Source organism: Perna viridis, chromosome 4 (genome assembly GCF_037379345.1).
Source record: "Perna viridis isolate PV_CMFRI_1.1 ecotype Kerala chromosome 4, ASM3737934v1, whole genome shotgun sequence".
Taxonomy (NCBI): domain Eukaryota; kingdom Metazoa; phylum Mollusca; class Bivalvia; order Mytilida; family Mytilidae; genus Perna; species Perna viridis.
The window spans coordinates 27,716,580-27,743,878 of NC_142448.1; the positions used below are offsets into that span (position 1 = coordinate 27,716,580).

The 27,299-nt window shown below is 33.4% G+C and overlaps 1 protein-coding gene across 1 annotated transcript; it reads right to left on the reverse strand.

The window, feature by feature from the left end:
- Nucleotides 1-349: 349 nt before the first annotated feature.
- Nucleotides 350-26,776, reverse strand: LOC148619579 (SCO-spondin-like). Its single transcript, XM_088577045.1, has 28 exons — nt 25,746-26,776; nt 24,649-24,748; nt 24,373-24,423; nt 23,668-23,859; nt 23,084-23,254; nt 22,767-22,937; nt 22,006-22,176; nt 21,577-21,747; nt 20,125-20,295; nt 19,704-19,874; nt 19,321-19,517; nt 18,665-18,830; nt 13,545-13,778; nt 11,628-12,658; nt 10,650-10,749; nt 10,373-10,423; nt 9,887-10,078; nt 9,129-9,299; nt 8,817-8,987; nt 6,442-6,612; nt 5,975-6,145; nt 4,491-4,661; nt 4,024-4,194; nt 2,958-3,128; nt 2,445-2,615; nt 1,693-1,889; nt 1,274-1,439; nt 350-807 (listed from the first exon to the last, which is right to left on the reverse strand). Exons 1-28 carry the CDS (start codon nt 26,673-26,675, stop codon nt 731-733), a joined length of 6,078 nt encoding a protein of 2,025 aa, XP_088433171.1. The 5' UTR covers nt 26,676-26,776; the 3' UTR covers nt 350-730.
- Between the last annotated feature and the right edge of the window lie 523 nt (nt 26,777-27,299).

Consider the following 27,299-nt stretch of genomic DNA (forward strand, 5'->3'; position numbering starts at 1 on the left):
GATAATATCTCTCGAAAGTGGTTGATAATTTTTAAAGTGTAGTTGGTGTTTCCAAGAGTAAACTACATTATCTGTCTAAAACTACAACAGTTTAAGGAATTTTTAAAAGTTTGTTTTCTAAGTTTTGTTTTCAAATTTTGTTTTCAAATTTTGTTTTCACAACTCATAGACAGCATTGTTGATACAATTTTTGACAAGTAATACTAATAATTAAGCTGATATTTTCTAATACAACGTCTTTAAAATGTTGAACGATAATTCTTTTTTACATTTAATATGTATAAATCATAGATAATAACTAGAGGTAAAAAAGACAAATCATTGTAAACTTGTTACTTTGTTTTATTATAAACAAAATACAAGTTTTGCTATGCTGCACAAACACTTAAACGGTTTAAAATAAAAACAACAACGAACAAGTAACAAATTAAAAAAAAAACCAACATAAAATGTACCAAAAGCAATCACAGGTTATACTAAAATTTGCTTAGTCTGCAGCTGGCAAACATGTCGAAATGATGGATAATATTTGTTAAAAATGAATATCATAATGCAACAAGTAATATTAATCCAAAATGATAACTAATAACATTTCAAAATATCATCAGAAAATTCCTTCACACAAAACCATTTTGAATATGAAATCAACAATGGTTGCATGTGAATGCTATGCTATTGTCCAATAATGCCTTTCAAAGTTCGTTACCGCTGTCCCATTGTATTGATATGCCTATGATCGGTTGGTGAACCATGCTGTAATCGTTGCTGATACAACAAGGAGAATCATCATTGGGAAGGAATTAATGACTGAAAGTAAATGATTTAAAAAATTACGGTTGTGTATACTAGCAAGAACTAGTAATATCCCTAACGAATCCTTACAAATGATCAATTCTTAGACATTAGCAAACATTCGTACTTAACGCGCCGGCGTAAACATCTCTTAAGGACGTGTAGACGTTCGCAAGCAGTCGTTTCGATTAGTAAAAGGAAATGAAATTTACACGAATGTCCACGAATCTTGTTAACAACAATCTAAATTTGATATTTTTCAATATATATAAACATGTCCAGAATAAAGTACGACAATTGCGTAGTTATTTTACTTTTTTCCTCCAAAATCTACATCGCTTACGTTTTGATTTAGGAATGTTCGTAAATTGAAAAAAAAGTTTCAGTTATAAAAAGTATCAAAATATCGATTTGTCTTTGGTATGTGTTATCTAGAAAGTAAAGCATTGAAATATGAAATAAGTCAGTTGAGACCACTTACTGTGGGCTGAGCTTGGACACTGGGTCATAAGTGCTGCATCACATGTGGCATATCCTGTTGTTTCATCACTTCCATCATCACAATCATTATCACAGTCACAAACGAAGGCTTGATCAATGCAGGATACTGCGCCAGACTGACAAGTGAACCAACCGGATGGACATCTCTGTAATCAAAGTCATGTGTCAATGTTTGAATTAGGTTTGACATAGCACTTGTTAATATTTCTGCAAAAGGCTGGTAACTCATGGTCCTTGGGGTATCTATATGTAATGAAATACACTTTTCTTGACTATTGTCTGGAGTTTTTGCCTATTAGTTAGGTAGTTTTGTTATTACACTTCATTGTTATATATAATTTGACGTTTCAATTAATGTTTTTTTTGTAATTTTCAGGAATCTTAAAATATTATTAATACCTGAACGTATGCTCCCGGTGCTGCAGTGGGACATGCGTTACTGTTACAGTTGCCAAACTCACTGGAATCTCCAGAGCAAGGAAGACCACCGTTGGCTGGATATGGATTCGAGCATGTCCTAGCACGTGAATATTGACCTCCACCACAGGTTACGGAGCATGCACCCCAAGATCCCCACGAACCCCAAGCACCATCAACTAAAATGGAAGAAAAACAATCATGGTAAGGGTTCTAATACAATTAAAACTAGGTTCGTATAAAATTAAACATTTAGATAACATTCTAACAACTATAGTGTGATGATAGTCTGTCTTAAGCCAGTCCCTACTATCCACTACAGTTTGTGTTCAGTAAAGACTGACCTTAATCAGACTGGTTTGATGGAAGACATGTTTCACAAGACTCTTAATAAAATTCAAGTTTAGAATTTGTTTGGAGGATTTTTTGTCCCTTTTTGTTTCGTTGTGTTTTCTATAATCACTTGAAAGTTTAGTATTCTACAACTCTGATATATTGGTAGGAGCTCACTGTTAAAATGAGCTCAATCCTGAGTTTAGACCATCCTCTTGCTGATTTATATCATTTTAATTTAATTACCCGGTCATAGTTTCTCAGACATTGTACTTGTTTTTCTTTTCTTTTCTAACCATAATTAAAACTTAAAAAGTCAGTTGCAACTCCAGAGAATCACGACGACAAATATAACGCATGGTTTTAATTCAAAGCTGACCTAGATATACTCATTCACTTACTTATACAAACTTGTGTGTTGCAGGTTTGAGTTTGAGAGGAATCTCCAGCACAGTTAGCACCACCATACTGAGGAGCGGGGTTTGTACATGTTCTTGTTCGATCTTGACTTCCGCCTCCACACGTGACTGTGCAAGTAGCCCAGTTAGTCCAATTGGTCCAATCTCCATCGACTAAAATTGGAAAAAAAATACCCTAAATGCATGGAAATATAGAAAATCATGACTGTGCCTATTTCCTGTATTAGACTACAAGTTTTTTTTTTAAACATAAAACCTTGGGCAAGCTTTACTGATAAAAAATATTTTGCAAGCAGACCAAAAAAAAATAAATAAATAAAAAAATCAAAGCAATATGTCATGATGAGAAGAAATATGCGAGACATCCGTATACATGCTAAACATTTTTGATGTGGTGACTTACGGAAGACGGATTGATATATCTTTTTTAATATGAATAAGTTAATATGAATAAGTACAGAAATAAATAATGCAAAAACACTACGTAGTCCTTACTTGGGCAGTGATGAGTGTTACAGTTCTGTCTGTCAGACCTTGCACCAGAGCAATCATTTCCTCCGTACTGGGGTGTAGGGTTTGTACATGTCCTACTTCTGTCCTGAGTACCTCCGCCACATGTTACCGTGCAGGTATCCCAGCTCGTCCAGGAAGTAAATCCACCATGTACTAATGAACAATAAAGAAATAGTTAACAGTAGAGAGGACGGACTAAAGCTAAAAGATGTTTAATTGATTATTTCCTATTGCTCGAATTTCCTGTTAAAGTTTAATTGTTCGGTCGATGCTTGGCATTTGGTTGAAGACTCAAGTTGTAATCATACCGCATCTCATATTTTCATATTATTTAACATTATTAAACATTACAACAACAGTTCTGATAACTTACTTCAATAATTTTTTTGCAAAAAACAAATTAACATTTATTGAGTGCAACGAAATTCAAATATTTGCGATGATATGAGATTATTTTTCAAACAGGGTATGTTCAGAACAAATGTCATAAACACTGTTTATATACTAATAGTATCAGTAATCACCAACAAATATTTACAAACATGTAAGGTTTTAGAAACTTTTGGTAAGCTCTCATTATTATGATAATGAACTGATCACTGTAGAAGTATTTTATTGTGTATATACCTTTTTACGGTTTCAAAGTACTTTTGTTGTTAGTAACTGTGAAGTACACACTTCTAGTGCACCCATTAAACGACTTTAATTACAAAACATAAAGAAATAGCACTAATATATGCAATGCAATCTTGAAGTTACTTAATGTGCAATCGTTACATGTGGATAACAGATATTTTCCTTGTAAATATTAATTGTACAAAATAATCCTTTTCCAATAGAAAATTGTTTTTCTCGGTTCCTTCTGTATGTGTATTCGCGCGCGCCCCCGTGTGTGTGTATGTGTATGTGTGAATTCATTGTTTGATATTTGTTTAAATATGAACTGTTTCCGTGGGTTTTTTGTTATTTTAGTCTGCGTTTAAGTAAAAAAAGACATAAAATTACGTTACTTAAGACGTATTATATCATTGATATCATGATATCTTACTTGGACAGTTGTGTGTGTTACAGGCTTGTGTACCAGAGCTTGCTCCAGAACACTGCAATCCACCATACTGTGGTGCGGGGTTGGTGCATGACCTTGATCTAGATTGAGAACCACCACCACAGCTGACAGAACATGACCCCCATGACGACCAAGATGTATATCCTCCATTTACTAGGTAAAGGAATAATTTATTTTATTTACTTTCTTTTCAAATTAGTTTTTAAGACATTTGTATAGGAAAACTGCAAGACCGAAAATTCTCATTAAATATTTTCATTTGGATCTAATAAAGGCTAATATTACTTGCAAAGAAGGTTAAAAATGATTCGGATAATTTTGATATTCTACTGAATCCAACAGCCTTTACATGGAGTAGACAATTTTAATTGAATAAAATTTTACCATATAAAATGCTTTGACGCCATCACCCATAATAAATATTTATTATAATCGTTTTCCTTACGTACTTGGACAGTTATGGGTGTTACAAGCTTGTGTACTAGAGCTTGCTCCAGAACACTGATTCCCGCCATATTGAGGTGCTGGGTTTGTACATGATCTTGACTTTGATTGCGAACCTCCTCCACATGTAACAGAACATGAACCCCAAGACGTCCATGACGTATATCCTCCATGAACTAAGACAAAAGAAACCCAAAGCATTGTAATAATCTTAAATGATGTATGGAAAATACAGGGAAAGTAACCACCTTATTAATATCTAACATTTTGTCATCGTAATCATTGAAAGGGGTTTTGCTACAAGTTTGAATTAAATTTCATGTAGCTAAATCAAAACACATCCTCACACTCATAATCGAAGGATTGAGAAAAATTAGCTGTTCTTCGCGTGTTTCGTCAATTAACATATTGTTTCACTTAAAATGTTTAAACTATCATCGGTTCCTTACATTTGGTTCTTTAACGTAGTTTTAATTTGCTATTAAGTTTTGTTCAAAATATTACCTACTAATTACTTTGCACATTTTAACCACATTAGTTGCCAATATCACTTTTCATTTTTTAAACAAAACAAAAACAAATAAAAATCATTTAAACAACTGTCGAAAACAATAAAGGCAAATGTTTATCTATGATTCCTTACTATTTTAATGTCAATAAAGTCTCAGAAAATTGAGAAAATATTGCTCGAATTTCCTGTTAAAGTTTAATTGTTCGGTCGATGCTTGGCATTTGGTTGAAGACTCAAGTTGTAATCATACCGCATCTCATATTTTCATATTATTTAACATTATTAAACATTACAACAACAGTTCTGATAACTTACTTTAATAAATTTTTTGCAAAAAAAAATTAACATATATTGAGTGCAACGAAATTCAAATATTTGCGATGATATGAGATTATTTTTCAAACAGGGTATGTTCAGAACAAATGTCATAAACACTGTTTATATACTAATAGTATCAGTAATCACCAACAAACATTTACAAACATGTAAGGTTTGAGAAACTTTTGGTAAGCTCTCATTATTATGATAATGAACTGATCGCTGTAGAAGTATTTTATTGTGTATATACCTTTTTACGGTTTCAAAGTACTTTTGTTGTTAGTAACTGTGAAGTACACACTTCTAGTGCACCCATTAAACGACTTTAATTACAAAACATAAAGAAATAGCACTAATATATGCAATGCAATCTTGAAGTTACTTAATGTGCAATCGTTACATGTGGATAACAAATATTTTCCTTGTAAATATTAATTGTACAAAATAATCCTTTTCCAATAGAAAATTGTTTTTCTCGGTTCCTTCTGTATGTGTATTCGCGCGCGCCCCCGTGTGTGTGTATGTGTGAATTCATTGTTTGATATTTGTTTAAATATGAACTGTTTCCGTTTTTTTTTATTCTAGTCTGCGTTTAAGTAAAAAATATATAAAATTACGTTACTTAAGACGTATTATATCATTAATATCATGAAATCTTACTTGGACAGTTGTGTGTGTTACAGGCTTGTGTACCAGAGCTTGCTCCAGAACACTGCAATCCACCATACTGTGGTGCGGGGTTGGTGCATGACCTTGATTTAGATTGAGAACCACCACCACAGCTGACAGAACATGACCCCCATGACGACCAAGATGTATATCCTCCATTTACTAGGTAAAGGAATAATTTATTTTATTTACTTTCTTTTCAAATTAGTTTTTAAGACATTTGTATAGGAAAACTACAATACCAAATATTCTCATTAAATATTTTCATTTGGATCTAATAAAGGCTAATATTACTTGCAAGGAAGGTTAAAAATGATTCGGATAATTTTGATATTCTACTGAATCCAACAGTCTTTACATGGAGTAGACAATTTTAATTGAATAAAATTTTACCATATAAAATGCTTTGAAGCCACCACCCATAATAAATATTTATAATAATCGTTTTCCTTACGTACTTGGACAGTTGTGGGTGTTACAAGCTTGTGTACTAGAGCTTGCTCCAGAACACTGATTCCCGCCATATTGAGGTGCTGGGTTTGTACATGATCTTGACTTTGATTGCGAACCTCCTCCACATGTAACAGAACATGAACCCCAAGACGTCCATGACGTATATCCTCCATGAACTAAGACAAAAGAAACCCAAAGCATTGTAATAATCTTAAATGATGTATGGAAAATACAGGGAAAGTAACCACTTTATTAATATCTAAAATTTTGTCATCGTAATCATTGAAAGGGGTTTTGCTACAAGTTTGAATTAAATTTCATGTAGCTAAATTAAAATACATCCTCACACTCATTATTTAAAGATTGAGAAAAATTAGTTGTTCTTCGCGTGTTTCGTCAATTAACATATTGTTTCACTTAAAATGTTTAAACTATCATCGGTTCCTTACATTTGGTTCTTTAACGTAGTTTTAATTTGCTATTAAGTTTTGTTCAAAATATTACCTACTAATTACTTTGCACATTTTAACCACATTAGTTGCCAATATCACTTTTCATTTTTTAAACAAAATAAAAGCAAATAAAATCATTTAAACAATTGTCGAAAACAATAAAGGCAAATATTTATCTATGATTCCTTACTATTTTCATGTCAGTAAGGTCTCAGAAAATTGTGTTGATTAAATTGTATGTTATTGAATGAGTTGACATCAGTGAGTTGCTTTTGATACTAATTGTGATCTTAACAAAACCGCTTGTATGGGTCCACGGTATGTCGTTTTCCAAACAAGTATGTCTTACTAGGACGGTTGTGTGTATTAGTCTTATCTTGGAGCAAGATCCCCATGAGCTCCAAGCAGAAAATCCACCATTAACTATCGAAATATAAGGGTATCAGGCCCCAGCCTTACAAAACTTATGAATTACCTAAGTCTGAGAAAATTCTTAACTGCCATGGTAACTCCAGTCAAAGTCATTGAAATTAATGACGTCAAAAACCGTTAAGAATTTTCTCGGACAAGTAATTTTCAAGTGTTGTGACGCTGGGCAAAATGATTGTATTTAGTTTGTTGCTCGTCTGATCAGTCGACAGATATTGTATATTGTATCCCATACCCATATAGCAGATATCTTTGATTAAGCCCTGCATTTTACAAGATCACCATTCTAAAACAATAATTTTGAAATACCCCAACGTGGCAGCGGCCATAAGAAAGAAAATGTTGTCAGTCATACCAAACTCATAGTCATGGCATGACGCCGATGGATGGAAAGATTTCAATATCGAGGAAGCATCTTGTGTTCCTTTGTTAAACTATCAATATTACATTATTTTTGAAATTGATAAACTTTTTTCATTCCAAGTCCGTTTGTGACATCAAACTATTGTTTTATCAGTATTTATTTACTTTTAAATGCATTGCTGTTTACAGGTGTTAAAAAAACGGAAACGTTCTCTTATCTTAAGAGGATATTTTATTTTAAAGGGGATGTCATCGATCTTCCAGTTGCAGAGACGTTATGTTTCCAGTAATTTCATGTGTGTGTTTAACTAACAACTACATCTTTGGTAAGGTTATTCGAGCGTTACTTTTAATATGAAGAAAGCAACAGTTCAAGTTTTTTTCGTTAGCAATTAGTTAATACACTCTTCGTGAGACAATAAAACAAAAGTTATATGTGTATTGTTTTTAAGTAAAGGTCTTCCACTGAATCAATTATGGTTGTTAGAATTCGGTGACAGATAGTATAACATCATTGTCTTCACATGTACAGATTCAAATTGAACACAACTTTTTACGACAGTCTAACACTATAATAATGTCGGGTAAACATATTGGCGTGTATAAATTTAGAGATTTTAAATAATTATCGCCCCACAGCGTAAAAACAAATATCATGTAGTATTTTTCGTTCATATTTATATCTATCGTGGAAATAGCGAACAGTGGAATGTTTCAAAGGAAGCCAAGACCGATTCCAAAATAAAACTTTTTTTACACTTAGACAATAAGGTGAGTGACATTGACGAGCGATTGTATAAGTCACAAAATTCACCTATACCAATATGGTTAGTGTTTTATACAGTCTAATACAATATGTAGTACTTCTTAAAGTATAGATTCTATGGTTTCATATAAACAATGAACCTTTCAGATCTACCTTATATGTTTTTCTTGGACAATATCAAATACATGAATCTATAACTCTAACTACAGGAAGACAATTACTTTAACATATAGCACATTCATCATCAGTAACAAGTTAATACTACACAACAAATAAACACTACAACTTAATTCTGAGAACTGTTTGCAATTATTAAGCAAATGTTAAAATGTGATACTTAGAATAAAAGACAAGACACATTCACACTTACTTGGACAGTTGTGTGTATTACAAGCCTGTGTACCAGAACTGGCTCCAGAACATGGGGCACCTCCATGGGCAGGGGCTGGATTAGTACATGACCTTGATTTTGACTGCGACCCTCCTCCACATGTTTTGGAACAAGATCCCCATGATGACCATGACGAGTAGCCACCATTAACTAGAATAACAAATCAATATTGTATTCTTTACCGTTGATATATAAAGTTGTAATCATCATTTGCTTAATGGAGAAAAAAAAACAAACTTCAATAGTCAGTTTGGTAATAGTTTAATATGAATAATTCTAATTTCTACATACTAGGACATGCGCTCTTGGTGCACGATTGTGATGCAGTTCCACTTCCCGAACAAGGAGATCCACCATACTGAGCAGCTGGGTTGTTACATGACCTTGTTCTTGTCATGGTTCCACTTGCACAGGTCACAGAGCAACTTCCCCAGGAACCCCAACTACCCCAGTTTCCATTGACTGAAATGGAAAAAAATAAGTGCAATTCACTGAAAAATTCCTGTCTTGTGGTATTTCGTACACTGGATTGTGTTTGAATAGTTCAATCAAGATTATTTTTCCACAAAAAAAGCAGGCAAAGACCATATAAAGGTTCATAGAAAAGAAGCCAATTGAAAGAAAATGGATATGGTACATATGTCAAGGAGACAACATCCCCACCGGGATAAAAAAAAAAGTCAGCTCAAGGCCACCCATAGGTCTTCAATGAATGACGAGGAAAACATCACACCACTGGGCGGGCTGCAGCTGCCCCCAAAACAACATTATAGACAGGTACAGCGAAATAGCATATTTCAATCGAATTATAAAAAAGTTTGTTAATTTTATTGACCCGTATATATGTCAAGACTACATTAGTTTAAAAGAATGATATTTGAACAAATCAATTCTTGGATGTTGCTTTTTCTTTTGTAGTTGAAGCACGATAACCGCATTGAAATAAATGACCTAGAACATTTATCTTAATCTTGTCATTTAATTTGATTGACGGCGTAAATCAAGTTTGACACATTGATTTATGTAGTTTACATTAAGTTAAAGCTTACTTGGGCAGTAGGTGGCGGAAGTACAAGATGCAGTGGCGGTGGCGCTACCTGCGCACTGCTTGCCGTCATATTTTGGTGTTGGGTTGGTACACGTCCTCGTTTTTGTTTTAGTTCCAGTGGCTGAAGAGCCAGAAACTGTACAAGAAGTTGAACAGGCTCCGTAACTTCCCCAACTAGCCCAACCACCATCAACTGTAATAAAGAAATTTTATATAAATGAGACAATAAAATAAACATAATCAGCTAAATTTATGTCCTTCGTTCAAGTTTTGTAAACGTCTAAAATTTGATAATTTAAACTTTGAATTAAATACTTTTATAAAACAAAACAACAAATCTTGCAGAGTCAGAGTTTATTTAACTCCCGAAATGTCCCAGTAAACAACCTGGGTAAATGCCCGAGCTGGTAGGCTTTAGTAAAAAAAAGAACTTATGTCCGAAAATATACACGTACATGCATCACTGGAAAAACTTAATAATACTTACTTGGAGGTGGAGTGGCGCAATCCTCTTCTGCCACACCGTCACCATCGTCATCTGTAAATTGTATGTACAACATGTTAATCTAAAATCGTACCTTTCCGCGGTGTACTGAAGTTCAATTTCTGTTTTAAGGAATTTAAAAGTAACGCTGTTAACCCCCATCTTTTTTTTCATTAAGTATCTTTATAAGAGATATTTGAGTCCTAATTGCGGAAACTTGTTTTTTTTTAATTTTTAATCCTTAATTCAAATATATACCATATGACTTCTCGACACAAACCTTTTCCTCTGTTTTCTGTTGTACATAATTCCTCGTCGATTTTTCCGTCACAGTCATTATCAATTCCGTCACCGACTACAGTTGGAGTAGGCACGCAAATCTTAAAGTAAAAGCATCATAAAATTTTAACAGCATATAGTTTAAGGGAACAAGGTGAAATGTCATCATTTGTACAACAATAACACGCCTGAAGATAAAAGACAAAATGCATTATTTTGATATGAAACCCAATAACGCATACAAACAACGATAATAACGATAAGAAAAATGAGGAATCCATGATCAGAACAGTGATCAAAACCCATCTTTATGGAAAATTTCAACGCCATAGAAAGGGAAAAAAAGGAAACGCGTCGATTAAAATAAAAATTACTAGCATAGGTTTTATTTCAGTCGATTTTGTCGAGTTAAACCAATAATTAGAAAGAAAAAAAAACAGATTAGAAAGGAATTAATAGGACGATATCTATTCTTATTGTGAAGATTTCATTTGAATGTTAACAAATCCATCTTATGACGGTCTATATTCGGATAGTGTCTTGAGAGAATCTTAAACTGGCCTTTACGTGAGAGGACCAAAAACTACTAAAGAAAAATTAATATCTCATCGTTAATTTTTGATACCAGATAGCATTACTGGCACTCCCTTTTTCAAGTCATTAAGAGAAAAGAAGGAGCAAATCTGTACAATTAGTTCTATTCTGGTTCCTTACGATGGGTAGTCATAGTAATCAGTTAAAAGGTAAAAGGGAACCGTCATAATCACCAAAGAAACTAATCAGTAACAATGCTATAAGTGCAATACTTTTTATCTACATAGATGCTGCCTAGAACAAGATTACAATAGATCATGAGGAATAATTAAAAATTGATTTAAAGTATCAAAAACGAATTGTCGTAAGTACTTTTATCTTATCGCTTATTAGTAGTTTTATGACAGTACATAGCGAAATGATATAAGACGACTGTATAGCTTACCGTATTTACGGGTGCCATTCTCATACCAGTTGGGAAACCATAAGTCTCATATTTTGCTTGACCGTACAAATAACCTCCAAAGATTGAAATAGGAGAAGTATGTCGGATGACATGAGATCCCTCTGGAATCTTAATATACCCTGCCACGTAGTCAGTTCCCGAAATTGAATGATATGATGTGCTTGATGGAAAGGCATTTCCGTTGTGTCGAAGACCACTCTTTTCGTTTTTCTTCACGACAAACATGAAGTAACTGCTGTAGGACCCGTATGAATATTTAGGAGTGCTGAATGTGTAATCAGCACCGTATTGTTCCATGGGTGGTATCAACATAAGCATAGGATCAGACTCTTCGCTTGACGATTGCTGACTCATGCAGAACTGGAAGACACTTATAGGTTTGTCAGCAACAACCTTGTTGTATCTTCCTGATGGAATAGTTTTTTGTACAAAGGTTCCTTTCTTTGAGATGGTGAATGAAGAACTGTATCCACCAGAGATTGTCACTCTGGTGTTGTCCTCGCTGGCAATAAATTTAAAGTAATCTCCAGTTGTTCTCAAAGGGATTGGTACTGTAATGAAGTTCTTTCCCCATGTATCAACAGGAGTCAACATTTCTACAATGTGATCGGATGATCCTCCACTACCAATGTTGGTTCTTTGGTTACCTCCTAAAACTCCAATCTTTTTGTTTGCTATAATCTTACTGCCGGTCAGATCTCCATAAGTTTGTATCTGCCAAACTTCGTATTTGTTCAAAGATGTTGTTAGGGTGTTGCCTTTGTAGTAATTTTTTCCGCTCCAAGTGACGTATCTAGATCCTATATGATCTGACAGGGTAATTGAAACGGAGGTAGAATCTTCTACACCAAATACAACGATCTGGCATTTGTAGGATGAAGGATACCAGGATACTGTATAATATTCCATACCAAGAACATCAACAGGAAGTGCTAAGTATGCGTCACATGAGTAATACTCTTTATTTACTCCATAAACGATGACTTCATTGTCTGCCTTTACTTGGATACCTACAAGTTAATTTTCAAATAAAGACTTATGATTGACTGATGTTCCGGATTTTGAATAACATATTAATAATGTACCAGGATTACCTTACATGTTTTATCAGTTACATATATCTGTAGAGGATAAAGACCATGTGTCAATTTCACAAAAAGTGGTAAGTATGAAATTGATCGTAAATTATGACGTCATAATGCTATTTTTGGTTGTGACGTTATTACTTACGATCAACTTTACACTTACGACTTTTTGTGAAATCGACGCCAGTGGTTTATGCAATATTTGTTATATACCCACTTACAAAGAGGGAGTTCTTAGTGATAGAGGTATATGCTTCGTTTACCTAAAGAAAAGGACAATTCAAGAAAAAAAAGATAAATTCCTTAATTAAATGTAATCACAAACTGATTGAATTATACAAATTAATTTGGACAGAGGCTGCGTACAGAGGATGACTGAGTACCCACTTTACTAATGGTAGTTGACAAATATTTTGTTACTGGGTTATGTAATGAGATAAATAATGTCAACCGTGGCAAATCTGCACTATCGAAAAGGTCATTTAATTTTTATTGTCATAATATCTTTTGTTGGATATAAAATCTGTGGTGCAAAGAAAGGAAAATAAACAACAACAACAAAAAATGAAGACAAAGGCAAAGTACAAAGACAATCATAAACAAAATAAAGGGACACTTTCATTGGAAGAATTCCGATCAGTTGACAACATATTATTTTTTTTAATAAATCCGAGACCTTTAAGTGCTATTTTTTCAGCGATTTATAATCTTACAAAAATGACTGCAATGGAAAAATGGAAGAAAAATATCTAAAGAATACTCAATATATTGGGGAAAACTAAGGGAGATAGAAACAGTATTAAACTCTTACCTTTGTTGGATTTGACAGTGCCAAACATTCTAAGATTGTTATCCATTTTAAGCTGTTTGACTGTCCCTGCCGTAACAGTAAATTGGTAATTTATGCTTGATGAATACAAGGGAGCTGTTACGACAACATTTACGTTTGTGGTACGGGGAGTTGTAACGAAAAGTTCTGTTTGCAAACTTTTGCCGCTGTTTTCGCCAAATCCAATGATAAAAAGTGTGCCTCTGTTGTCAGGAGCTAAAATCAACAACAAAAAATGGATTGAACAGAGATCTAGACGATCGATATCATTAAATAAAATATAAAAAATAAAACTTTCAAAGTCAAATTTCGTACACTTTTTGATCGAACATGCAGATATTTTTCACTTGAAATTCATGTGGTAGTCGATGTTCACATGAAATTCATGTAAACTTTATATGAAAGTAACGTGATTTTCACATAAAATTCACGAATCTTTTGTGAACAATTCACGTAAATGTCACTTGAAGGCTTGTTTCACCCGAGTTTCACGTAAACATTTTGTGAAATTCGTGTGAAAATCATGTGAAACAATTTTACCTGTGTATGATATAAATATTACATGGGAACAAAAAAATCCTGAGGCTGGAATTTACCATGTACCATCCGTATTATAGGAACTGCTTGGTTCCTACATGGACAACCTCTAAATTTGACACTATTGATTTTATCATACGTACCATTTTGCGACGATATCTCATCGATAAAAGTCCCACAGACTAACAGCAGAAACGCTGCAGCCTTTGCACCTGAAGGAGAACAGAATTTATTATTTTATTATTGCTTTGAAAACATTTTGAAAAAAACAACCTTAAGATCGCATTTTTGTGATTAGTATGCAATAATAGAATTTGTTATTTGGTTGTTACAGAAAAAAAACCGGTACGTTTTTTTAGTTATCAGAAAGCAATACTTTCACTATAATCTGATACTTTCAGATGAAATGCTGCGTTGATATCATAATAAACGATAGTATTGCCCATATGACTTATATTTAAGGGTATTCATGATTTTAAAAAAAATCTCTTCTTGGAAAGATAATATTTTGAGCGAAGAAGAACTTCTTTCTATTATGTTCTTTAAAGGTTTATAAAATAGCCTTTAGTAATAGCCATATTTCTTTTTTTTTCCCGTTTATTTTAAGTATTAGCTTAAAGACTGAATTGCTCATATTTCAGTTTCCTACCTGCTTTCATAATTATTAACAGATGTCAAACGTTACAGACGTTAGTATCTGTTCTCTCCTTCTCGGCCTTTTTTCTGGTTACCATAACTTCTAGTGCTCTATTTATACCAAGATTACCGGATTATTGTATTATGGTCACCCTTACTTAAATTCATCGTTATACCTGCTTTTTTAAATCTCAGATTGACCCAATAAAATATTCACAAATAGAAACTTTTGATGCCCTTCCAATATTTGATTTTGGTACTAATTTAATTTTAGAAATGTGTTACTGATTATTTATTAAAGATTTACAATCTCTGGTGCAATCGTCGGTGTACTTTAGCACTTAATGTCGAATGGAAAAAATAGTTTTATTGGAGGAAATTGTGCGAGTTTTATTGGTGGAAATTGTAATGTCTGTGCGTTTTCTTGATAACTTAACTTGATAAATAATGTATTTTGAATGTTAAATGCCATTTTTATTTATTATGCCAAGTATTAGATGTTCAGAATTTTGGCTGTTTATTTTTTTTCAATCATGTTCAAGAGTATTTTAACCTATGTATATTTCCTCAGCATTCTTTTCACAATTTTTTTTTTGAATAACAGAAAAAAGTGAAAGCTTTGGGCAAAACAAGTTGATTTGTTGATTAAAAAAAAGAAACACAACGTCAAACCACAAACATACTGGGTAAGTATGTACAGTATTCTAGCTCTTGATTTTTTATAGCTGCTTTCGTTTTTTTTTTTTTTTTTTTTCCATGAACCTAAATATGGTTAACAACAAAATGACAGAACACTTATCCGATTCATAATCAAGTCAAGTCCAAAATAAATCTGGCAAAATAGATATAGATGGTCATGATTAAGTGCAAACACTTTCATCGAAATGGTGGGTTAAATATAGGTTTTACAGCGCGCTTAACCACACGTTTAAAATATTATTGACCGGTTTGTTTTATTTGAAACGTGAAACTTTTGGTTGTACTGCAAGGGATCAAATTCTTTACATAACAAAACTAATCTACAGAAAACATTGTAAGTCTTTTTGCCTTACCAAAATCTAAGAAGAAAAGGACAAGATAATCATTTGAAATAGTTTTATAATTACAACAATAATTATCAAAACATAGTTTAGTCCAAATACGACCTCTTATGCTTTGCCGGATAAAGTCACAAGCATTTTCAGGGGTATGAATTAAACACAATGTATTTGAAATAGGATATATTACAATCAAACTTTTTTGATTTTATGTTTCTTTTCTTTTCTTTGATTTTATCTTATTAGATTTATTTTTGCTTATTTGCGATTTAAAACATTAACGTTTCATATAATGGTGCAATACATGCGTTTAGGGTGTTGGTTGAAAACCGATACAATTTTCCAAATCATGAAAAGTCAAGTCCGGGATAGACAAACGAGGAAAGAAAAACTATGACCCGTGGATTAAATTAGTTTTCATGGAGAAGATGGATACACTATAACGATCCATGAGTTCATGATGACGACCATAAAACTTCTGTAGTGATGACTTCAATCTTGTAGCAACATAACCGTATCCCAGAAGACTATTTGTTAGAGTTCTAGCGATACAAAAAGTCTGCGTAGTTTCGGCAAGCTCTGGCATAACGTATGAATTGTGATATGAACACTCCATACACAGATGCTGAAGGGATGTTGCCACAGATGAAAGGAAAGTTGACAATTCTAAATGAAAAGTCATCACGTTTGTCGTAAAGTTTGGTCAATAGTTTTCCTTTACCATCAATTTGTAAGTGTAGGTCACGATATGAGGCTGACTTCATAAAATAATTTCATTGATCATTACTGAAACGAGTACACTTTTTCGTCCAATATAAGCTTTATCAAGACTAGCTTTATACTATGAAGGTATCTATGTTTTTATTCTCAATGGAATCGTGTAGTGATTAAAAATAGGTTAAAGAGTAATCAAGGGAACCAAGGTTATAGCGGTAATCAAAAGAATGTAATCCAGGGACAAAGACCAGACATGGAAAAGACATACACAACAAAGAACATAAAGTAATTAAAATCATACATACAAAGTAACAAAAGTAAATGAGCAACTCGGACTCCACTAAAAACTGGGAGCATGGACCAGGTGCACCGGTAGGGTAAGCGTTCTCTGCTTTTCTAGAAACACCCGCCGAGTTGCTCATAAAAAGTCAAGTCCGGGGTAGACAAACGAGGGAAGGAAAACTATGACCCGTTGAATAAATCAGTTCTCATGGTGCTGATGGATACACCATAACGATCCACGAGTTCATGATAACGACCATAAAACTTCTGTAGTGATGACTTCAATCATGCATGCATATTCGTCATTAACCTACTATTGAGTTCAGTATTAAAAGTGTATTAAAAGCTAAACATCTTTTCGTGTAAAAATACGGATATAAATGACAATTGTCAAATTCTACATGATAAGAATGTTAGGAAAAGCATACAATAGAAAATTTTGCATTGTAATGTAGGTTTAGTGATCCCGGAAATAAACAATAAAATGCAGATCGGTATTCGGATTTCAATACCTTCTCCATCTCGGAAATTCCGAAAATGAAAGCAAAACTAGAACAAGACCCATAAAAAACTGTCGAAAGCGAACCCTACAATGTCTTAAAACCTTTCAAAACCAGACACTTGTCAAAAACTCTTTGTATCAGTTAAATAGTGTATTGTGAACCTTGATAACCCAAAAACTTGCCTAAATCAAACCAATTTCAATGTCCAAAGAGGCGCTCAGTTCAAATAGATTTCTGAAGGCGTTTGTTTTCAGTTGCATTATTCTCTTTAGAGACATTAAAATTCAAGGTCCCATCAAAGTATACCAACTCGCTAAGATATTGGAAAGTGGTCAACCAGACCAAAGAATGAACGCTGATTCACTGCATACATGTTTTATCTAAAACAAAGTACAAGTGATGCTATGCTTCTTAAGAATACAACAACAAAAATTAACAATGGTTTAAAAAAAATAAATCGTTAAAAAAGTTTTTCTTCTCAGACGTAACGTTTCGGTTGTCGCCGGCAATCATGTTTGAAATAGTGAACACTAATACAATATGATGATGTGGTTTCACAATCAACAAAATAATTTCCTTCAACATTTTAAATAAAATTTCTTTAATATTAGACTGTGAAGTAATGCCATTGTCCAGTTCTGTACTTGTTCGATACCAATGTTCCATTATACTGACACGTTTATAAATTATGAATGAACCATGAAGTTATTCCCGCCAAAATACAAAGAAGAACCATTACTGGATTGGTTGTTTTAACTGAAAGGAAATATGTAGACATATATGATTGTTTTGTTATAAATAAGTACATTATGCATTGGTAATTTTTTTTGTAGTTGTTGCAAATATAACAACAATTCTGTCTGTACATTTTACATAACGCTTGGTTAGTGAACCATTACAGCTTTCTCGCTTTTTAGTGGTATGATACCGAGTTCAGTCATTTCCTGAGAAATTGATTACTTTAAACTATTTTATCATATTATTATTCGAGTGCTACATACTACATTCCAATACATTCCAGTTTCGACGGAACTTCTATAAATCTATCTCCTGAAATTGTTTAGACTACACTGTAATATTACTCATATGGTAGTTAAACAATAAATTAACACATATTTATTTCGTTCACTTAAACAGATGCAAGACTGAAAATAGATAATAGTTAATAATAAGAAATAAAAAAATCAACAAAAAAAAACAAAACAAAAAAACAAAAACAAAAAAATACGGGTATACGGAGAAAATCTGAGTACAAATAAATACAAGTTCAATAAACCATTTTTGATTTACAAATAAAAAAAACTTCTTTTTTCGCATAAAACTTTCAAAGCAAATTAAATAATTTAATTAAATAACTTAAAATACCTTTGCTTAAATTGGGACCACTTACTGTGCGCTGAACTTCGACATGCTATTAAAATCTGTGGGTCACACGAACCATATGATGATGATTCATCACTTCCGTCATCACAATCAGAGTCGCAGTCACAAACAAATGCTTCATCAATACATGACACTGCTCCAGCTTGGCAAGTAAACCAGCCGGTAGGACATCTCTGTGATATAATACAGGTTTGTAACAATGTTATTCAAAATACGACACATCAAAAGATGGACAATTCTGAGGCATTGATTAAGTGCATTTCCAAATTGTGAAAGGAGGGTCTAAAAGCGCAATGCAGATAATCGAAACTTTTAAGCCATATTTGTTGAAATGCATTGTCATACTTTATCGGTTTTTAGTCATATTATTTTCACCAATTGAGTCTGGTCTCATTAATTACAAATTGTAACTTTTTGAATGCTAAATATCCAATTCTAATATTTTTTATTCTAAAATGAATATCTGATTTTTTGCAATGCAAAATCGATTGAATTTTAAGACGAATAATATAAAAATAAAAGAAAGAGCTTGGTGGATTAGGGTATTTAAGGAAGTGTATTATACATATTGCGTTTTTGTCTCGAAGTCCACAATTTAATATGTTGAAGTATAGATATAATGACATCTTAACATATCTAATAAAATAATGACAACAATAGTACCTGAACATATGCTCCCGGTGCTGCAGTGGGACAAGCATTATTGTTACAGTTACTGAATTGACTTGAATCCCCAGAGCAAGGAAGACCACCGTTGGCTGGGTATGGATCAGAGCATGTTCTGGCACGTGAATATTGTCCTCCACCACAAGTGACAGAGCATGAGCCCCAAGACCCCCATGATCCCCAGGCACCGTCAACTGAAAATACATAAAAAAAAACAACTATGCCATATGCAATGACTTAATGAAATACAAATGTTTACAAATTTAAACATGTCAATGTCTTTGCAACAAATTTAATTTAGATTAAATTCTGACATACAAATAAGAACCACCTAAAGTGGCTTAATGTAAAGTATATTTTAGTCATAATTTTATGCTTACTTATACAAACTTGTGTGTTACAGGTTTGAGTTTGAGAAGAATCTCCGACACAGTTAGCGCCACCATACTGAGGGGTGGGGTTTGTACATGTTCTTGTTCGATCTTGACTTCCGCCTCCACACGTGACTGTGCAAGTAGCCCAGTTAGTCCAAGTGGTCCAAGCACCATCGACTGAAATTCAAAATGTGATTTGTTACTTTAACTATAAAAATGGCATTGCATTGGACAAATGCATACCATTCATAAGAGACGTTAAATCCAAAATAAAAATATTTCAGTTTAACAACGAAACTTTATTAGTAAATTAAGACCATTACTTTGCAGATATCAGCAAATATAGAGAACACATTCAACTGTTTACGAAGATGTTTGGAAAAGATATTTGTTAAAGTTGATAATGAACAAAACACGTAGTCCTTACTGGGGCAGTGATGAGTGTTACAGTTCTGTCTGTCAGTCCTTGCACCAGAGCAATCATTTCCTCCATACTGGGGTGTGGGGTTTGTACATGTCCTACTTCTGTCCTGAGTACCTCCGCCACATGTTACCGTACAGGTATCCCAGCTCGTCCAGGAAGTAAATCCACCATGAACTAATGAAATTATACAATATAGGATCAAAGGTTAAATAAAACATAGCTATATTAATCTAGTGAGCCAATCTGCTCGATTTAAATGTGTGTGCTTTTTCTTGCTTAGGGCGAAACATCAGCGTTAGTTGTATATCGTTGAGAATTAGAAAATCCACAAATTGAAAATGAGGAAACATTGATTTGTTATTCATCCAAGCAATATATTTTATGGTATGTTATTATGAAAGTATCATATTAAATTTTGGTTGGCTTGACATTTGGCTAGGTATCAAATATTTACATTCAATCAAACGATACAATTTAGAAATAGTGCAATTATTTGCAAGATTGGAATATGTCTTTGACATAAGAAGTTCTGGCAATGCTTTGAATGAGTATAACAAAGAATATACTACATTGTTATCCTCTACATAATAGTTCTAATAATTCATTTATACAGTTTATAATGACAATTGAATTCCGCAAAATCCAATCATTTTTTCTTATGACCTGTGAATGAAGTACATATGTATTTTCTCTATAAAGATTACTGTCGAGCCAGTTATCCGTACATGGATACTTCTAAAACAGGAGTATATGCAGTTTTTTCACAGTCTGATTGACATCTACCAGTTCTATATATTCAATTAGATCTTTCAGATTGACTAACCATCATGACACCGTCTAGCCGCAATAATGTAGCTCATTTGACAAAAAGTCCTAGTGGCTAGGTCATTGCTAGGATCAACTTCGGTTCACTTTTTCAATTAATAATTAACCACTGTCATGAGAGTCCGTTAAAACTACCAAATGTTTAATTAAAGTTTACATGTCCATTCCTTGAGAGACTGATGCGTCTGATATTGATTTTTTTCTAATCATGCATACTTCAATATGTTAATGACTTTGCTCTTGCAGTAATGACATGCAGTAATTTACAATAGTAAGTAAGTTAATTTGAATTTTATAACAATAACTAAGATAATCAAATAAATAGTTATCACCATTCACCATTACAAACGACAATCAATTCGCATTAATTGCTGAAGTAAAATTGATAAAACAATGCAAACCTCATAAATCTTATTTGGTTCATTAAAATCTAATTTTTGTAGTACCAGTAATCCAATAGCTTTTCGAGGAGATTAAAATGCAGTTTTTTTTTCTTCTTTTTTTTTTGGTGGGGGTTGTAGTTGTTCATAGAGCTGTCGCTAAGTGTGTGATGTGAGATTGCATATATACTAAAATGAATTATGGTATATTTAAGGACACGACATTGCATCTGAAATAATAGTTTCTTACTTGGGCAATTATGTGTATTACAAACTTGGGTACCAAAACTCGCTCCAGAACACTGATTCCCACCATATTGTGGTGCAGGGTTGGTACATGACCTTGACCTAGATTGAGAACCACCTCCACAGCTGACTGAACATGACCCCCATGAAGACCACGACGCATATCCTCCGTGAACTGTGTAATAATACTTTTTTTGACTGATTGATTCAAGTTTCAAGTTTCAAATACAAAAAAGTAATTAACCCTGATGCAGTAACAAATCATTACAAAATATAATATTTTCTTGCTTAGAATTGCTATTGCCTCCTAGTATTTTATCAAGTGTGAAATGTTTAATTTGAAAGAACTATCTTTATTTCATAGAAAAAGGTATTCTGATTTTTAAGCAATGAACCACCTTCTAATCATATATATTAGCTATTTCTTACGTACTTGGGCAGTTGTGTGTGTTACATGATTGTGTACCAGAACTTGCTCCAGAACACTGACTCCCGCCATATTGTGGTGCAGGGTTGCTACATGACCTTGACCTGGACTGAGAGCCGCCTCCACAGCTAACGGAACAAGATCCCCACGAAGACCACGATGAATATCCTCCATTTACTGGGAAAGAAAATACCTTTATTATTATAAAACTGTTATCTATGGAAATTTGAATGCAATTCAAAAGATGTTTAGTTCGCTTCTTCCATTGATAATCTGTACACACCCTAGTTCCACTTACCAGTAAACTGAATTGATTATGTCATAGACAAATTATCGAAATTTGAAAAAAAAAAAAACAAATTTAATCTCCTAAAACACTGTTGTTTCATTGTATCGTACATGGTAAAACATTGCTTGATTTGTTTACCCATTTCGATGTATTTGATTATGAGTACTTCTAGTACTCATAAGATTTCGGGGATATATGTAATACATACTTTAACGTTTATAATGTTTAAGTCATGGATATGCATATTTGAACTATTTCATATGTCAAGAATCTTATTAATATTGTGCGCGAAAACAATATAATTCTAACCAGACCGTACTATTATTTTTAACGATAAAGACATTTCTGTATACTTTAAAAATTAAGTATAACCCTTCACAAGTTTGTGTAAGAATACACGTCATAATAACATTATGCCGCAGACGATTCACACAATAAGTAAAACACAAAAATAACTATTATGAACAATTCTACTTACTTGGGCAGTTTTGTGTATTACAAGCCTGTGTATTAGAACTTGCTCCAGAACATTGGGCACCTCCATTGGCAGGAGCTGGATTGGAACAAGATCTTGTCCTTGACTGCGATCCTCCACCACATGTCTTGGAGCAAGATCCCCATGACAACCATGATGTGTAGCCCCCATTGACTATGAATGAAAAAGTTTTATGAAAGAAATAAGAAATTATAGAGTTTTATAGAGAGGGCGTGAAAATTCTTTGTTAATAATGCAATTACATGGATAGTTTTGTTTTTGAGAACACAAATGGCACATAGAAATCAGTTTGTACTTACCAGGACATGCACTTAAAGAGCATGATTTTGAATCAGTTCCACCTCCACTACATGCAGAACCTCCATACTGAGCACTTGGATTGTTACATGACCTTGTTCTTGTGCTGGTTCCACTTGCGCATGTCACCGAGCAACTTCCCCATGAACCCCAACTCCCCCAGTTTCCATTAACTGAAAAGATACCACAATACCAATATTACAAACTTGCAATAAAAATTCATGCATGATACGCTTGATGATTATTGTTGCATTAAAAGGGTTAAAGATAAGTGCATGTTATAGACATTTGTCCAAAATGTATTTGTTTCGGCCATTTAGAAGTTTGTGGAAAAGCTCAGTTTAAGACAAGGTAGTGGAGTATACATGGTTGTTCTATAAGACAAGATAGTGTAGTATACATGGTGGTTCTATAAGACAAGATAGTGGAGTATACATGGCTGTTCTATAAGACAAGATAGTAGAGTATACATGGTTGTTCTATAAAAAGCTTTATTGATTTATAGCCCTGTAGTGATGGTTGATTTCAAAAGCCGGCAAAATAATTTTTTCATTGTTTGTGAAGAACATTCCAGAAACAAGCTTACTTGGACAATATGCAGAAGTTGTACATGAGGTGCTTGTAGTAGCGCTTCCTGAGCACTGCTTCCCATTATACTTGGGTTCCGGATCGGAACAAGTTCTAGTTCTGCTCTTTGTTCCGGTAGCTGAAGAACCTGAGGCTGTACAGGATATAGAACACGTTCCCCAGCTTGCCCAGTCAGCCCAATTACCATCAACTGTAAGTATATAATAAAAGGATAATTAATTGGAATGAGTGAATAACCAAAATAATATCACGAGTGCAGAAGAACACCTAGATTTAAAAAGTGTGCGGAACTTGTTCCGCGCACGAGTTGAATCCTCAAGCGTTCTTGGCACGAGTGATAATATTTTGGTATTCACAATAACCAATTGATTACCCTATTTCTTATATAGATTTTTTCATAATTTATCGATATTTTCAATATGAATGTTAAATTCTGTGGTTGATGGATTGATATCAAAGTTGTGACGTTTTGGCTGGGGAAAGCGCGAGAGTGAAATTAACGAATATTCTTCACAGTGTGAATTACCGAACTTTATTATACTGGGAACAACAACTTTGTATTACTATATTTGTTTGATCTTATCCATCTTGCTTATATGTTTTTGTACTTTTTTTCAAAATATTACTTTTCTAATAAATTGTTAATTATTGAGTAATATGCATTTCAATATGTATTTTGATTTGAAGTGGCTATATATCTTACTTGGAGGAGGAGTTGCACAATCCTCTTCTGCAACGCCATCGCCATCATCATCTGCAAAATGCAAGTGGTTACATTTTAATCTCTTAACGGCAACTTTATAATGAGGCAACTGTGATTTTTTTTCCATTCAGATGTAAAAAGAGACGAAATTGAAGTTACTGCAACATATAAAACATCGACTAAATGACCAAGATGTGATTTTACCATATGTTTCTAGTATTTGGAACACTGTTCATATATGGTGAAATCATACGTTATCTATATTTTTGTACAAACCTGCTCCCTTGTTTTCTGTTGTACACAGCTCTTCGTCTATTTTGCCGTCACAGTCATTGTCTAAACCGTCACCGACAACTGTAGGAGACGGTACGCATACCTTTTTTATGAAATAAAAATCAAAATACCATGATCAAATGTATTTTTATGACCACAAATAATGACTACACAAAGAGAGCAGACAAAACACCCCACTTAATACAAATTAAGCAAATGGATACAGACGAATCGGTGGTTTCTCTAACTTTATTTTACAACACAATATGTTATTCGTAATGCTCAAAGTATCTAAGTATTAGTAAAAGATTTTAAAAAAAATAGTAGAAGTTATTTGAATAGTTGACGAGCAATCTACAAATGACCAGTTAATAAAAACAAGTATTATCTTTAAAAAAAAAGATAGCCGACGCCGTAAAATTTTGTTCTTTTTTATTTCTAAGTTTCTACATTTCTTTCAAGAAAATAACAAATGGCACGCAATTTTTAAGGTTCCGATAAAGTTTTTTTCGAACGCAATTCCAAATTTTCGATACAGATTTTTCGAACGCCACTAAGTTATCAGTATTTGGCCAATTGGGAAAAAGAACTGCGATCAGGTGACTTGCGTTTCCATAGAAGAGCGTCCTTAAGTTCAAAGGATGAAAAGCGAAACTATACCGACTGCGTTGGAAAAATACTATTGCTTCTAAATGAAACATGGATAAGATTCGGTAAATGGAACAGTAGAAAGATTCTCTAACCTCAAAGAAAATATATGAACCAATTTATAGTGTCAGTTATAAAGATAGATGTGCAGTAGACCACTATTATGGCAGTTGTGCTTGAAAAGTGCACGGTAAAATCTAGTGATACACTATATCCATGTCGGTTTTTTTTTTTAAATTTCCTTCAATTTGAGTATCTCAATAAATTCTGTACATCAATAAATAAAATATGTGACCAAATAAACCACATGGACTATTATTACCAAATTTCACAAATTTAAAAAAAGTGATTTCTTTGACAGAAAAAAACGTAAAGGCCTTATTTTTTAACTAATATACAAACTTTAGGTAAGATTAATGGAAATCCCTATTTAAAGCATAATGTTATCTTACCGTATTAATTGGTGCGATTCTCATACCAGTCGGAAATCCATAGGTCTCATACTTAGCTTGACCATATAAATAACCTCCAAAGATAGAAATAGGAGAAGTATGTCGGATGACATGAGATCCCTCTGGAATATTAATGTATCCTGCAACGTAATCGGTTCCAGAAATTGAGTGATATGATGTACTTGATGGGAAGGCATTTCCATTGTGACGAAGACCACTCTTTTCGCTACTCTTTACGACGAACATGAAGTAACTGTTGTAGGACCCGTATGAATATTTAGGTGTACTGAATGTGTAATCAGCACCGAATTGTTCCATGGGTGGTATCAACATAAGCATGGGATCAGATTCTTCTCTTGACGATTGCTCACTCATACAGAACTGGAAGACACTAATAGGTTTGTCAGCAACTACCTTGTTGTATCTTCCTGATGGAATAGTTTTTTGTACAAAAGTTCCTTTCTTTGAGATGGTGAATGAAGAACTGTATCCACCAGAGATTGTCACTCTGGTGTTGTCCTCGCTGGCAATAAATTTAAAGTAATCTCCAGTTGTTCTCAAAGGGATTGGTACTGTAATGAAGTTTTTTCCCCAAGTACCAACTGGAGTCAACATTTCTACAATGTGATCGGATGATCCTCCACTGCCAATGTTGGTTCTTTGGTTGCCTCCTAGAACTCCAACTTTTTTGTTTGATACAATTTTACTTCCGGTTAAGTCACCAGACGTCTGTACCTGCCAAACTTCGTATTTATTCAAAGTTGTTGTCATAGTGTTGCCTTTGTAGTACTTTGTACCACTCCAAGTGACGTATTGTGAACCCATATGGTCCGAAAGAGTTATCGAAACAGAAGTAGAGTCTTCAACACCAATGACAACGATCTGGCATTTGTAAGAAGATGGGTACCAGGAGACAGTATAATATTCCATACCAAGAACATCAACAGGAAGTGCTAAGTATGCGTCACAGGAATAATACTCTTTATTTACACCGTAAACAATAACTTCGTAGTCAGCTTCCACTTGGATACCTACAAGTTTCATTTGAAGTAGATGTTTAAACAATTCATAGTTTACTATTTGTTCTTTATTTTCTTCATTTCATTTTTCAATTATGTTTTCAAAAATAGGTCTTTATTCAAATTGAGTATTTATTTTATAGTGGAAAGAAGTGTATAATTTTGTTATAGATTCTTTTTTCGTCTATTCAAAATAAAGACATGCCTACTCGTGCTTAAAATCAAGATGAGCCACACGTTAGTTAAAATACAATTTTATATTCGGTTGAAGGAACCTTATATTTATATCCTTATATTTTTGCTTTAACAGAATTCAATTTGCACTTCGTATATAAATAAGATAAATTGTATACATTTACATAAATTTCTAAAACTAAAAGAAAACATGTCAAATCAGCCAGAAATGACATTGAATTCACATTCTGATTTCTTAGACAAATTCATAAACACACAAAACTTCAAATTTCTGTATACAAATCGTATGGCTAAATAAATGCTGGTGGTCATAAAAGTAAACTTCATTAAAGTTTTTGTC